We start from the raw sequence: 16,843 nt of genomic DNA, 5'->3' as shown, positions 1-16,843 counted from the left end.
TATCGATTTTTTCCATGGCGACCTTTTTTACTCGCGGGCAATTTTTAACATATTGCAAAAAAACGCCGCAACCTAGCTGAGGCCTCGAGTACACGGAGACCACTCTCGAGCATGAAGGAGAGTTACGAAGACCTCCTATGACCTCGTGTCGATCATGCTTTGAGTATGAGTCGAGGGCAAATGGGACAGGCCATTTAGTCCTTCGTAGTCACAGAGGGAAGTAAGGAATTGCACATCGTTAATGCTGAATAAATAAGTGGCAGGAGAGCTGCAACTCAAATAAAACTGTTTAAATGGAAAGACATTTGGACGGGTACAACTTCCCAGTTTCCCAGCTGTTATCAAGCAACTGAACCATCCAATCAACAACTGGAGAGTGGTCCTAAGCTACTATCTACCTCATTGGAGACCCTCGGACTATCATTAATTGGACTTTACTTGATATTATCTTGCACTTAACATTATTCCCTTTATCATGTAGCTGTATACTGTGGATAGCTCATTTATAAGCATTTATAGTTTTTCTGCTGACTAGTTAGCACGCAATAAAAGATTTTCACTGTACCTTGGTATACGTGATAATAAACTACACTAAACTAAGATGGATAGGAAAAGTTTAGGGCCAAACGTGGGTAGGTGCAACTAGTGTAAAGGGGGCATCTTGGTTGGCATGGGCCAGTTGGGCTGAAGGGCATGTTTCCATGTTATATTACTCTATGAGTATGTCAACATCATTCAAAACAATATGCTATGGAAAATCTGCAAAGATATGAACATCAAATTGTCCAGTTTTAAGTAATGCACCTCCTATCCTCTTTCCTGAGCCCCCCCCCCCCACCCCACACCTATTTCTTCCAATATCTCGCCCTTCTGTCACCCCCCCCCCCCCCCCCCACCGCCAAACATCCACCCACAGTCATCTTCCACATATATCTCTCCCTCTGGCTGTACATTTCACCTCGCTATATCTTGACACCCTTCTTATCTTCAGCCTTTCTCATTTACTCCATCAATCAGTCAAACAAACTCTGCTCACTGAATCTGTCTATCACTTTCTAGGCATTATCCTGCCCCACCTCTCTTTTCCAGCTTTAGCTACCCTACTATAATTAGTCTGAGGCCGGACCCAAACAATCGCCTGTTAATTCCCTGAACAAATGCTACCTGACCTGCTGAGTTCCTCGAAGCACCTTGTGTTCAGTTGGAAATAAGTATTTTGTTCTGAGATAAGATTAGGATAAATAAGTTTAAATATTTTGGTTATTTACATTAAAGAGAGAGCTGGGGTGAATTTGTTTCAAGTCTGAGGTTACGTCTGCACAGGACTTAACTTGATCCTCTCATGATATTCTCTGATAAATTGCCTCAAATGGTAATTATTGCAAATGAATCATTCCATAAGTGTTTGCAGAGAGTTCACATCAAGTGGTTGACAAAATAGTAACCTTGTCTCTATTGAATAAATGTCAATGCATGCATACAGAACAAGTGGATCACTATCCCATTATTAAGCTTCCCATGTTTATCTGAGTAAGCATAATTTAGGGAGGCACAGTGGCGCCTTACAATGCCCGAGACCCAGGTCCGGACCGCGGGTATTGTTTGTACGGCATTTATATATTCCCCCTGTGACCATGTGGGTTTTCTCAGGGTGCCCCGGTTTCCTCTCACATTCCAAAGATCTGCAAGTTTGTAGATTAATTGGCTTCTGTAAATTGTCCCTGGTGTGTAGGATGATCGATGGATGGCTGAAGGTCCTGTTTCCACGCTGTATCTGTAAACTAAAGAATTCAGCAATATGATTCCGCATGGTAGGCTGCTCTGGAAGATTAGATCGCATGGGATCAAAGGAGAGATTGATGAATGGATGGAAAATTGGCTTCATGGAAGGAAGCAGAGGGGTGATGGTGGAAAGTTGCTTCTCAGACTGGAGGCCTGTGACCAGTGGTGTGCCTCAGGGTTCAGTGCTGGGCCCATTACTGTTTGCCATCTCTATTAATGATTTTATAAGAGATTGCACATGGCTAATTTAGCAAGTTTGCAGATGATACAAAAGTGGGGAGTTTTGCATAGAAACATAGAAAATAGGTGCAGGAGTAGGCCATTCGGCCCTTCGAGCCTGCACCGCCATTCAATATGATCATGGCTGATCATCCAACTCAGTATTCTATTGTGAAGGTGGCAGTGAAAAATTGCAGCAGGATCTTAATCGATTGGCCAGGTGGGCCAAAGACTGGTTGATGAAATTTAATACAGAGAAATGTGAGGTGTTGCATTTTGGGAAGTCTAACATGGACAGGACCTACGGTGCATTCAAAAAGTATTCAGACCCCTTCACTTTTTCCACATTTTGCTACGTTACAGCCTTATTCTAAAATGGATTAAATTCATTTTTTTATGATCAATCTACACAAAATACCCCATAATAAAAAAGCACAAACAGGTGTTTAGAAATTTTTGCAAAGTAATTAAAAATAAATAACTGAAATATCACATTTACATAAAGGGTCTGTCCCACGAGCATGTGACCTGCATGCTGCAAGCCCGACCAAACTGGAAGCGGGGGCCACGCTGAGGTCGAGTGATCCCCATACAGGGCCGGTCCCACCAGCATGCGCCTGCATGCGGCGAGCGCGACCAAACCAGAAGCGGGGGCCGCGCAGAGGTCGAGTGAGTGACGTGAAGTTCGAGCGAAGTCCGCTGGAAGTTCACGCGTGACGTACGGCGTCAAGACGCTGCGTCCGGCGTCGAGACGGTGCGTACGCCCGTCGAGGTGCTGCGTACGGCCTAAATGCAGCTGCAGGCCGGCAGGCCGTTGCCGCGCGGAATATTTGAACACGGTCAGTTTTTCGAAGCCCCGCGCGATGTCGGGACCAGCTCCGCACAACTCCATACGGCTCCGGCGATCGAAGTGGGACCGGCCCCGCGAGGCCGTTCGGCTCAAGCGACCACGTTAGGTCGCGCTTACCGCATGGAGTCACATGCTCGTGGGACAGGCCCTTAAGTATTCAGACCCCTTTCCTTAGTACATTGTTTAGGCACCTTTGGCAGCGATTACAGCCTCAAGTCTTCTTGGGTATGACTCTACAAGCTTGTCACACGTGTATTTGGGTAATTTCTTCCATTCTTCTCTGCAGATCCTCTCAAGCTCTGTCAGGTTGGAGCGTCGTGCACAGCTATTTTCAGGTCCCTCCAGAGATGTTCGATCGGGTTCAAGTCCGGTCTCTGGCTGGGCCACTCAAGGTCATTTACAGACATGTAACAAAGCCACTCCTCGGTTGTTTTGACCGTGTGCATAGGGTCGTTGTCCTGTTGGAAGGTGAACCTCCACCCCAGTCTGAGGTCCAGAATGCTCTGGAGCAAGTTTTCATCAAGGATCTCTCTGTACTTTGCCCCGTTCATCTTTCCCTCGATCCTGACTAGTCTCCCAGTTCCTGCCACTGAAAAACATCCCCACAGCATGATGTTGCCACCATCATGCTTCACCAGGTGATGAGCATTGCCTGGGTTCCTCCAGACGTGACGCTTGGCATTCAGGCCAAAGAGTTCAATCTTAGCTTCATCAGAGCAGAGAATCTTGTTTAGGTGCCTCTTGGAAAACTTCAAGCGGGCTGTCATGTGCCTTTTACTGAGGAGTGTCTTTCATCTGGCCACTCTACCATAAAGGCCTGATTGGTGGAGTGCTGCAGATATTGTTGTCCTTCTGGAAGATTCTCCCATCTCCACAGAGAAACTCTGGAGCTCTGTCAGAGTGACCATCGGGTTTTTAGTCACCTCCCTGACCAAGGCCCATCTCACCCAAATGCTCAGGTTGGCCGGGCTCTATGAAGAGTCCTGGTGGTTCCAATGTTCTTCCATTTAAGAATGACGGAGGCCACTTTGCTCTTCAGGACCTGCAATGCTGCAGAAATTGTTTTATAACCTTCCCCAGATCTGTGTCTCGACAGAATCCTGTATCGGAGGTCCATGGACAATTCCTTGGTCTTCACGGCTTGGTTTTTGCTCTGACATGCACTGTCAACTGTGGGGCCTTATATAGACAGGTGTGTGCCTTTCCAAATCATGTACAATCAATTTAATTTATCACTGGTGGATTCCAATCAAGTTGTAGAAACATCTCAAGGATATTCAATGAAAACAAGATGAACGTAAGCTCAATTTTAAATGTCATAGCAAAGGGACTGAACACTTATGTAAATGTGATATTTCAGTTATTTCTTTTTAATTACTGTGTAGATTGATGATTACAAAAAAAAATAATTTAATCCATTTCAGAATAAGGCTGCAACGTAACAAAATGTGGAAAAAGTGAAAAGGTCTGAATATTTTCTGAATGCACTGTATACAGTGAATTGTAGGGCTCTGGGAGGTGTTGTGGAGCAGAGGGATCAAGGAGTGCAAGTACATAGCCCCTTGAAGGTGGTTTAACAGGTAGATGGGGTGGTCAAAAAGGCATTTGGCACATTGACTTTCATCCATCAGAGTATTGAGTATAGAGGTTGGAAGGTTATGTTGCATTTATAAGACATTGGTGATGCTGCATGTAGATTATTGTGTTCAGTTCCTGGCACCATGTCATAGGAAAGATGATCTTAAGTTGGAAAGGTTGAAGAGAAGATTTGCAAGGATGTTTCCAGGACTCGGGGGTCGGAGCTACAGAGAGAGGTTAAGCATGCCGGGACTTAATTAAATATTTATTCTGAATCTTAAAGCAGATTTTTTGGAGATCCTTTAACTAATTATGTAAGGATTATGGGCCTCACATCTGAGGAAGAATGTGCTTGCATTGGAGAAGGTAAGGAGGAGATTTACGAGAACGATCATGGGGATGATTGGGCTCATGAATGATGAGCGTTTGGTGCCTATGGGCCTGCACTCGCTGGAGTTAGATGAGGGGGAACCTCATTGAAATTAACCGAATAGTGAAAGGCCTGAATAGAATGGATGTGGAGATGGTATTTCCAGTAGGGGAGAGACTAGGACAAGAGGGCACAGCCTCAGATTAATAGGACATATCTTTAGAATGGAGATGAGGGAATTTATTCAATCAGAGGATGGTGAAATTGTGGAATCGATTGTCACGGACAGCTGTGGAGGCCAAGTCATTCGGTATCGTTCAAGCGGAGATTCATAGTTCTTGATTAATAAGGGCATCAAGTGTTAGGGCAGAAGGCAGGAGAATACGGTTGAGAGGGAAAAATAGATCAGCCATGTTTGAATGGTTGAGCAGACACCATGGGCCAAATGGCCTAATTCTGCTCCTATGTCTTAGTTGGAGCTCCCTGCTGCAATGATCATCTGAAGCTGACAATCCTTGATTGTTTGTTCTGAATCGAAAAGCATGCATTGAACATTTAATGTCTTGCCTACCTCTGAAATAAAATTCTTATAATAGGAATCTTTGGAAAGTATATTGTTATTTCTAGAAATAAGGTGGTTATGTCATTGTTCTGTTTATCGTCAAGATCAGTACAGTGGAAAAGTCATCATTCTTATCTTTAAAGTACTGTTTCATTTTTGAAGGAAGAACTTCAACACAGAGTGTTAATACTTTATTAGATAATTAAATGAAGGCCATAAAAATTCCTTGAATGAAGCAAGAAAAATATTGATGTAAATAATTGGACCTCACTGAGAAAATGCAGTGCATCTTTTCATAAAGAAAACAAATCAACAGGGTTTTGGGTAACAAAACAAAGGTTAGCGAGAGCTACACCAAATAACACATCTCTTAATTTGAATTGAAGACAGCTTAAACCTTTCCAATGTTTGGGTTTGTAATTTCAATGGTTTTAATCGACTTTTAGGTTATATTTAATCTGTAGAGCAAAGAATATGTAGCTGTTGTTTTCTGCTACAATCTATCTCGTTACTGCTACCTGAGTGAAATTATCACACGAGCAACAGAAAATAGATTTAGGTTTATTATTGTCACGTGTATTGAGGTACAGTGAAAAGCATGCTATCCAAACATATCAGATAAACCACACATAAATACAATCAAGTCAAACTTCTGTACAATATATAGAACAAAGGGGAAGATGCAGAGTTCGCAATGTAATTCTCAATGTTGTAGCACATAGACAAAGACATTAGTTCCATAAACAATGTTTCAGCTTCCCTATATGATTGGTTACTTGTTTGATTATTGAACTTGGCCAACAGTAGATGTTATGTCGAGTGCAAAGAAGGGTTAAGACCAGAATTGTCGCCTATTTGTGTTCTCCAGAGATGGTGAGTTACTGCCCGCTGAGTTACTCCTGCACGTTGTGTATTTTTTTCAGTCCATTAAGTCAGAGTGATTTGTCTGTCTTTTGCCCTGAGAATTTCCGCACAGGACTTAACTTGATCCTCTCATGATATTCTCTGATAATTGCCCTGAGAATTTCTCAAATCTATCATATTTTTGCTAGTTTCTCCATATTATTTGAAATTTGCCCAGCCATGTTCTCTGTCTGTCATCACCTATCCATGTTCTTCAGGGATGCTGCCTGACCCATTGAGTTACTCCAGCACTTTGTATCTTTTAAACAATCTTTGCTACTTCCCATTGATGTATCCATAATTATTACTGTCTGGCTTGATATTACTGTCGGATTTTCTCTCCAAATCAGTTTTCTCCTTTTAAGTTCAGTTTAGTTTAGAGATACAGCATGGAAACAGGCCCTTCAGCCCACCCACCAACAATCACCCTGTACACTAGTTCTATCCTACACTCTAGGGACAATTTACAGAAGCCAATTAATCTACAAATCTGCACGTTTTTGGCATGTGGGAGGAAACCGGGGCACCCGGAGAAAACCAAATTTGAGGAAGGACATTCTTGCTATTGAGCAGTGCAGCGTAGATTCACGAGGTTAATTCCTGGGAATGCTGGACTGTCATATGTTGAAAGAATGGAGAGACTGGGCTTGCATACAGTGGAATTTAGAAGAATGAGAGGGGATGTTATTGAAGCATACAAGATTATTAAGGGTTCAAAAAGGAACTGCAGATGCTGGAATATCGAAGGTACACAAAATTGCAGGAAACGTGTTCCCGATGTTGGGGGAGTGCAGAACAAGGGCCCACAGTTTAAGAATAAGGGCTAGGCCATTTAGAATGGAGATGAGGAAAAGCGTTTTCACCCAGAATTGTGAATCTGTCGAATTCTCTGCCTCAGAAGGCAGTGGAGGCCGATTCTCTGGATGCTTTCAAGAGAGAGTTAGATAGAGCTCTTAAACATAGCAGAGTAAAGGGATATGGGGAGAAGGCAGGAACGGGGTACTGATTATGGATGATCAGCCATGATCACAGTGAATGGCATTGCTGGCTCAAAGGGTCGAATGGCCTACTTCTGCACCTATTGTCTATTGTCTAAAACCCACGTGGTCACAGAGAGAATGTACAAACTTTGTACTTACAGCACCATGGTCAGGATCGAACCTGGGTCACTGGTGCTGTGAGGCAGCAATTCTACCACTGCGCCACTGTGCTTTTTAGGCTATTACTGTTGATTCCTAAAAATCTCACAGTCTATAAGCCTACGACTAGCCTTTGTCATGTTGTATGCCGTAATTAACAATTTAACATTATCATTGACTTCCTTAATTAACCACAGATTGTGCCTCTTTCTCTTGGAGTAGCTCTTTCTAATTGGGATGAATTCCTGCTGAGTGTTATAGACCACCTGTGAATATCTGCCATCGTTTGTATGCTGACCAGTCTATTAGCTTATTTTACCAGTCCATCTTTGACAAGTGCACCATCATACCATTATAATTGCCCTTATTAAAGTCAAAGACAGCAGTTTTGTTCCTGGGGTGATCAAAATGTATCATTATGGTCCTTGCCTCTCAGGGAATCTTTAGCCGCACAATCTCTTCTTAATCCCTCCTCATGTCCAAAGGAGTTTATTCCAGGTAGGTTCCATAGCACACCGCACAATGAAACAATCCCTCACGCATTCCACAAATTATTTTTGTTCCATATCCTGGTTCATCCCATCAAAGGGCAGCCCAGTGGTGCAGCAGTAGAGCTGAGCAGCAGTGCCAGAGACCCAGGTTTTATCCTGACTATGGGTGCTGTCCGTACACAGTTATACGTTTTCCCCATGGCCTGCTTGGGTTTTCTCTGGGAGCTCCGGTTTCCTCCAACACTCCAAAGACAAACAGGTTTGTAAGCAAATTGTCTTGGTTTAATTGTAAATTGTTCCTAGTGTGTGTAGGATAATGTTAGTGTGTGGGGATCAATGGTCAGCACGGACTCTCTAAAACTAAAACTAAAACTAATATATTGAGTAAAGTCTCCCATGACAACTGCAGTTCCTTAAAACAGCCTGTGATATTTCTCCATTTAATCTCTGCCCTATTGAGGGGCATGTTCTGGGGGTCATTCGAATACTATATAACTGTCTACCACTACGCTACTGTATAAATTGCAATATTCATACCTTGTCCTAGTCACTGTGTAACTACATCTATGTAATAGCTATTAGATCAACTCAATTATCCAGGGCTGCCAACATTGGGGGGGGGGGGGTAGGTGGGGGGGGGGGGGGGGGGGGGGAGGGGGTGGGGGGTGGGGAGGGGCGGGGGGGGGGGGGGGGGGGGGGTGGGGGGGGGGTGGGGTGGGGGGGGGTGGGTGGGGGGGGGGGGGGGGGGGGGGGGGGGGGGGGAGAGGGGGGGGGTGGAGTTGGGGGTGGCGTGGGGGGGGGGGGGGGGGGGGGGCGGTGGGGGGGGGGAGGGGGGGGGGGGGTGGAGGAGGAGGTGGACCCCCCCCTAATTGGAATTGTGCAATATGGGGCACGCTCTACCCCTCCTTCCCCTCGTTTTCCTACAACCCACAGACCCACCAAACAACACGAGTATCACACACCGCTCATCTACGCCGATCTCTCCCCCCTCTATACCATCTCCTCGCCCCTCTCTCTCCCCTCTCTCTCTCTTCCACCTCTCCCCATCCACCTCACTCGCCCCCCTCTCTCGTCCCCTCTCCTCTCTCTCCCCCCTCCCCTCTCTCCCTCTCTCTCCCCTCCACCCAGGGATGTGAGAGGAAACTGGAGAAACTCACATAGTCGGAGGGAAAACATGCAAACTCCACAATGAGAGAACCAGAAGTCAAGATCAAACCTGGAACACTGGGGCTGTGAAACAGTGGCACTAACTGCTGCACCACTGAGCCACACATCTGTCAGAGTAAAAGGGGAGAAACTGTCTGCAGTAGTAGCAACAACAATGAAAACTGGCATTTACTCAACAGTTTTAATTAAGTAAAATGTCATATGATATTTCACAAAAATATTGTTTCTGTGAGCCACATGAACAACTCAGGACCAAAAGTCATTGTATAAAAGTGCTTCTCCAAACAGGGATAGAGAAACAAACAGAGGGTTTGGATCTACCTTGATTCATATCTACTAGAATAATACAGATTTCTGATACATTAACAGATTAATACCCTGCATAAACCCTTGGATACTAACTTTCTGCTGAATGTTATAGAGTCATACAGCGTAGAAACAGGTCCTTCGACCTGACTTGCCCAAGCCGAACAAAGATGCTCCATCTACACTAGTCTCACCTGCCTGCGTTTGGCCCATGTCCTATTAAACCCATCCTATACATGTACCTGTCCAAATCTTTTTTTAAATGTTGTGTTAGTACCTGCCTCAACTACCTCCTCTCGCAGCTCATTCCATGTACCTACCACCCTTTGTGTAATAAATTTGCCCCTCAGGTTCCAATTAAAATTTTCCCCCTCACCTGTGGGCAGCACAGTGGCTCAATGGTAGAGTTGTTGCCTCACAGTGCCAAAGACCCCGGTTTGTGTGGAGTTTGTATGTTCTTCCTGTGATCACGTAAATTTACTCCAGGTGCTCCGGTTTCCTCCCACATTCCAAAGACGTGCAGGTTTGTAGGTTAATTGGCCTCTGTAAATTTGTACCTAGCGTGTAGGATAGAACTCGTATATGGGTGATCATTGATCGGCGCGGACTCAGTTGGCCAAAGGACCTGTTTCCATGCTGTGCCACAAAAAACTAATTAAACTTAATCCTAAAATGGACACAAAATGTTGGAGTAATCTCAGCAGGTCAGGCAGCATCTCTGGTGAAAAATAATAGGTGACCAAGTCTGAAGAAGGGCTCCGACCCAAAACTTTACTCCAGCATTTTGTGTCTATTTTCAATATAAACCAGCATCTGCAGTTCCTTCCTAAACATAAACTTAAACCTATGTCCTCTGGTTCTGCATTTCCCTATTCTGGATAAAAGAATCTATGCATCTATCTATTCCTCTCATTATCTTATAGTTTTAACATAACTGCTACTGTCAAGTCTTCTAATGTTTTTGTGTAGATTCCCCGCTTGAAAGGGATCTGATTCATCCACCCCGAAATGATGAACTGGATTTCACTCAATGACCAAACCACTTCTTTTCCATTTTTTTTTCTTTCTTTTATTTTGGCAGATTCAGCAATTAATTGACAGTTTCACTTGATTTATTGCTTCAGCCATTACTTTGAAGGCATTTGGATGTTGTAGGTCTTAAGGTATTTAACAGTTTAGTCTTTTAGCAGGTGAAAAACTGGCTGCCAATCGGGTGCTGTAGATAATCAGTCCTGCATGCCTTCGCTGGCGATCGCGGCAGTTTTTAGGACAGTCTCTTAGATTATACTGTTCAAGTTTTTAGCCGCAAGTCAACTTCCGTCTTTTTCCTCGCTCCGGTGCTGTGTGCCCTATTTTAAAGCCCCGGGCAGAACTCGGCTTATCTCCGCTTCTCTGTTCACGGTCGGGCTGACTCTGTTCCCGACCGGGCTTTCTCTGCTTTCTCCCCCCACCGGGTTGACTGTTCCCAGTTGGGCTGAAGACTCAGCCTCTTGTCGGTGGCTTTTCTGGACCTGTCCGTGGCCTTCACGGTACTAGGCCCCCACCCGACGTCTGTGGCTGCTGCTTGGGCTTGGCTGTGGGCTGCACAGCCCTGGATACATTCCAGGTAAGCTGACACCGTGCTTGGTGACCCTTACTGCCCCTGCTTGATTTCCTAGCTCTTCCCTGAGCTATTGCTTCCCGTTCCTACCTTTTTTCTTTTTGGCGCCAATTCAAAACCATTTGGCTTGGTGCTGTTCCACTTGTTTCCAAATACTACTATTTTTAACTTTTGTTTTCGATTGTTCTTGCTGGCCTTGTTCTTATCTTCGTTCTTTTATCCTCGTCACCAATTGTTGTGTATTCAGATGCTTTGAACAGTCTTGAATAAAGGCTCGGACACGGGAGGAATCATACAAGCTTCTTTACTGCAGGACGCCACCTTGTCTTTTCTGCTCCTGCGTACTTGCCCCAGACATCACAAGACACCAATTACTGATCCTAATTATCCCATACCTAACACTCTTCCCCCTTTAACTTGGAGGCCGGTAACACCAATTATATTACATACATAATACTCCTCCCCCTTTAACTTGGAGGCAGGTAATACCTTTCATTACAGTTTGACTTGACAGCTACAGATAATGTTTGATGGAAGTAAAGTTTTGGTTCTTTTTTCTTGTTATTTTGCCAGTTCCCAGCTGCTCTGAGAAAGTGGCAGTGAATGCCCTTCCTGAATCATTGTGATGAAGGTGGCTCCAAAGAGATGCTAGTTAGGGAATTCCGGCACTTTGCCCCAGTGACATTGACAAAATAGCAATCAAGATGATGTATGCTTTGCGGGGGATTTGGAAGCTATGGCGTCCCATGACATTGCTGCTCCTGTACTTCCCGGCAGCACAGGTCACAAACATGAGAGATGCTGTCAGAGGGAACTGACGAGCTGCTGCTGTGCGTCTTTGAGACAGGTGATCCCGTGGTCAAGGCATCTAGCAGGTGTTGGGTGAATAGGTAGGAGGCATCAATCATGGAGATCGGTGTGTCCTAGATGTTGTTGAGCTTCTTGAGAGTTGTTGCCTGGGCGAGTGGTGAGCAATTATTCAAGGGGCCTGGTACACCTGAAATCTCCATGGCAGTTGGAGATGGCGTTTAGTTTAGTTTAGAGATACTGCATGGAAACAGACCCTATGGCCCACTGAGGCCAACCAGCAATCACCTACTCATCGTAATTCTATCCGATACACTTGGGATAATTTTACATAAGCCAATTGACCTACAAACCTGCATGTCTATGGAATGTGGGAGGAAATCGGAGCACCTGGAGAAAACCATACGGGAACAGGGAGAACATACAAACTCCGTACTGCACCCGTAGTCAGGATTTAACCCAGATCTTTGGTGCGGGCAGGAACTCTACCACTGTGCCACCGCGCCACCCCTTTGGTCTTAATGTTGCCCTTGCCAGTGATACCCACATCCTGTGAATGATTAAAAAGAGCAATTATCATTGTTTAGTCAAAATCATTTAATGTTGATATTGAATAAATTAACAATGATTTTCCATCTATATTTATGTGTATATATATATATACACACACAAACACACGCTGAATATTGATTTCTGGTGTTTATTCGTACATTGATTGTTGTTGGGATTTTGAATTCCAGTAGCAATATTTTTTATAAACCTTGTATTATAAATGGTATCATTTAGTTTATCACCAATTTGCTCCGTGGAGTTATATAGATTGAATTGGAGATTTTTTTATCAAATAAGATTTAAAATATACAGGTTCTGCTAAATTAAGTGGAGTAGTTTTGCAGGAAATCATGTTTATGAAGTTATTTTGAATCTGTAAATGAGATACTGACTGAGTATGATTTAATGCCTGTTACAAAGCATCTCTTTCATTCCTCATGGAAATCAAGGCAGGATCTGGTTTAGCCAGGTGATCTAGTGTATAGTTAATGTTTATAATTACAGTGGAGAATGGGTGGGGTGAAGGTTGCAGAAAAACGAAATCTGAATAGGAAAAACAAGGAACTGCAGGTACTGGTTTACACAAAAAAGGCACAAAGTGCTGGAGTAGCAGATGAGGCAGCATCTCTGGAGAACATGGATACTGCTCCCAGAGGGTCCAGCACAAAATGTTTGGGAGCCTCTTGTGCCAATGTTTGATGCCTGATCCTAGCACTGAATCTGCGCACATTATTAATAAGTCAGCAGCGATTCAGCAATCTGTCTCCTGAATGCTTTTAATTAATGACATTTATATCAATATTTATTAAAAATGTTGCTTCTTCTATTGCCTTTGGAATATTTCATTAATCCTGCATATACCAGATGTGGGAGTTGATGCAAAGAAATGTACATTAACAAATATATTGTGGGATGTTGTAATGAAGCATTTATGTCTAGTCTTTCACTCCTGCCTAGCAGAACGAATAGAGGCAATACATAGTAATCTGCTTCCAAAATTCTGTTCAACGGAATGCATTTTAGAAAAAGGTACAAGATCCAGCATGACCAATTAACATATATAGTTCTACGCACCACAGATTCACTTAGAGTCATCGAGTCATACAGCATGGAAACAAGCCCTTCAGCCCAAGATGCCAGCATCTCCACTAGTCCCACATGCTTGCATTTTTCCATATCCCTCTAAACCTTTCCTATCTGTAGGCCTGTCCAAATGTATTTTAAATGTTGTGATACTACCTGCCTCAACTACTTCCTCTGGCAGCTCGTTTTATATACCCACCACGCTTCCATGTAACAAGAGTGAAAACAAAACGTTTTAGCTTAGTAAATGCATGCTTGCGCATATTAATTTTCAACCTTCATCGCAAATAATGCAGGTTGGCAGAGATTTTGGTCACGAACCATGAGTTTGTGCAAGCTGGGTATAAGACATCAATCCATTGACTTCTGCAGATGATCAAAGCACTGGGCCTGTTCCATTTGGTCATGTCATTACAACCTATAGCTCATTTATTTCCAACAAAGGTCCGTATACAACAATTAGATGCAGAAATTCTGGCTGCCATCTCTTCCTTATCCCTGAGACACTGAGGAAACTAACATGCTGCCTATGATGAGGGCAAATCAAGATAAGACACAAAGTTCTGGAGTAATTCAGCGGCTCAAGCCACATCTCTGGAGAATATGTATTGGTGACGTTTTGGGTTTGGACTCTTCTTCAGGCTGATTCATCCAAAACATCACTTATCCATGTTCTCCAGAGATGCTGCCTGACCCACTGATTTACCACAACCTATTCACATTAGTTGCATAGTCACACTATGTTTTGCCACATTCTCATCCACTTCCTCCTGTACACTAGGGGCAATTTACAGAGGCCAATTAACCTCCAAACCTGCACGTCTTTGGGATGTGGGAGGAAACGGGAGCACTTGGAGGAAACCCATGTAGTCACAGGGAGAATGTGCAAATGCCACACAGATAGCACCCAATGTTAGGATTGAACCCAGATCTCTAGCGCTGTGAGGCAGCAGCTCTACCAGGTGTGCCACTGTGCAGTCCTACTCTTTTTGATTTAATGCAGTCAGTGAATCCTGTAGCAACCGCAATGCTTACCTCTTGGCATGGAATTTGGGTCATGATTTGCAGGTTTGTGGCATAGTTACTTAGTGAAATATAATCCTTTGAATAGATATAGAAGCATAGACTCATACAGCATGGAAATAGGCCCTTTGGTTCAACTTGCCCATGCTGACCAACTAGTCCCACCTGCCTGTGCTTTGCCCATATCCCTCTAAACCTGTCCTATCCATGTACATGTCCAAACATTTTTTAACTATGACAGTACCTGCACAAACTAGTCATTTTAATCTCTTCCAAGTAACTGCTGTTGCCTTTCTATGATGAAAGGGTTAGTTGACAAGTGCTGTTTTTCTACTCATGATAAGGTGCTCCTGGTGACAGACTTGTTTTGTTTAATTGAATGCTTTGTCCAATTCACATTGTTTTGAACGCTATCACATTATCTGCTGGTGACTTCATGAAAATGTTGAGTGTCATTCAGTGCATTTGAAATGAACCCAGTCACAATTTTAATCAAAATGATACGATAATTTTGTTCCAGTAATAACATAAAAAACATAAAAATAGTGGTGTAACTTCAGCCACCTGATGCAGCATTCATGTTAACAAGATGAATACAGTGACTGGAATGTAAAGGACAAGAGGGCATCACTTTAAGCTGAAAGAGGCAAAGATTAAAGGTTGGGGCAGTTTCTGCCCAACATTAAAGATTATGTTGGGGCAGTTTCCTACACAGAGAGTGGTGGATGTCTGAAACACACTACCAGGGGTGGTGGTGAAGGCACAACTGATAGTGGCATTTAAGAAGCTTTTAGATAGGCACATGGATCTCCAGGGAATGATAGGATATGTGTCACATGCAGGCTGAGTAGTTTAACCTGGCATCATGTTCGGCACAGACATTGTGGGCTCAGGGGCTTGTTCCTGTGATGTTCTCTTCTATGTTCTATATTTTGCAACCATGGAACCTAAAGTAAGGAATGTGTATATGAGGTTTATAACGTAAGATAAATTAGTAAAATTATTTTTTTGCTAATTTAGTGACCTGAATCATTTGGGGTCAAACTAATTACAATTCATCCTCTAGATGTCTGTTGGAAAGATTCATTTCCTTCATCCAATAAAATTTCAGGACTTGTTTTATCTGAGCTGTGAAGGTTTTGACAAAGCTGATCTTTGTTTCCTACAGGTGAATGTGAATGCCAAGAGGGCTACACACGAGATCCTGTCCACAAACACCTTTGCATCAGAAATGACTGGGGAACAAATCAAGGGTGAGTGTATGAATTTTCGCTGAATCCTATTTCATTCCACTGCATGTTTTTAAATCATTAAATATTTTACTTATTATTCATCAATGCTATGCCAAAACAATTCTGTATTGTTGCAGTGGATATGTTTGTATTTCAAAAGTAAAGCTTTAATCTCTGAAGGTATTTTTAGGTTGCATCAAAATCTATCATTTTATTCTCTTCCTCACATTATGTTTATTTTTTAACTTATTTGATCCCCTCAGAATCTCTAACATAAAGACATTTTGCACCAAGAATTTTCTCCTGGATTGATTTATGGGTATATTTATGACATTTATAACTTGCAGTTAGAAACATCTTCTCTAAGATCGCTTTATCAAACCACTCATTGATTTAATGACTATTTTAAATTGCCCTTTGCTTTCACTTTTCCGGACGAGAAATAAATGGAACAATTCAATCATTGGTGTATTTGAAGGAAGCTAAATGAACACATGTTGGTGGAATAGATGGGCATGCTGACTGAAGCTGAGGATGGGACGAGGCTCTTATGGAATATAAGCACTTGCATGGATTATTTGGACAAAATGATCTGCATCCGTGCTGAATCTATGCTTTAGAATAAGGGTGGGAAAAACTGGACTGTAATGAGTAGCACGATCATTGCACAGTTGATTGTGAAACTATTGCATTCCAGTGTTCTTGCTTCTATTCTTTATTTGCCTCCAATCAATGTAATTCTCTGTTTTTTATTGCTTCAGACTTTTTGTTTCCTGTGTGGCATTGAAGGCAGTCAACAAGCCTAAATATAATACCACTAACATAGAGGGAAGAACCTCTGACTATAATTAATGTTTTGCTTTCAATCTATTATTCAACTGGTTTCTAATGGAAAATTGCAAACTGCAAACCATTTTTCATAATGTCTAATTATCTCGCAGTTACAGAATTGGCTGCACATGTTTCACCAGTAGTGCCATTGGGGATTCAGTTTAGTTTCCATGGCTACACAGCATGTTCTTGTACATATTTGTACAACATCTTCCAGTACTAGATGCTGCCAGTCTGGGTTTGCTCTGTTCCAGCCCACCTTGCTGTTGGCTGGATCACTGTTAGTTACTATTCCTATCTTTTGCCAGCAGCACAGTGGCACAGTGGTAGAGTTGCTGACAATGGGTG

At 43.1% G+C, this 16,843-nt stretch overlaps 1 protein-coding gene across 1 annotated transcript in view; it reads left to right on the top strand.

Moving 5' to 3' along the window:
* Positions 1-16,843, top strand: part of astn1 (astrotactin 1) — a 1,835,284-nt gene that overhangs the window by 885,093 nt on the left and 933,348 nt on the right. The window contains exon 8 of the mRNA XM_033028426.1: positions 15,601-15,685. Within this exon, the coding sequence (XP_032884317.1) occupies positions 15,601-15,685 (85 nt within the window). The remainder of the gene's footprint in view (positions 1-15,600; positions 15,686-16,843) is intronic.

This window comes from Amblyraja radiata, chromosome 10 (genome assembly GCF_010909765.2).
Source record: "Amblyraja radiata isolate CabotCenter1 chromosome 10, sAmbRad1.1.pri, whole genome shotgun sequence".
NCBI lineage: Eukaryota > Metazoa > Chordata > Chondrichthyes > Rajiformes > Rajidae > Amblyraja > Amblyraja radiata.
This window is presented reverse-complemented; position numbering and strand designations above follow the sequence as displayed.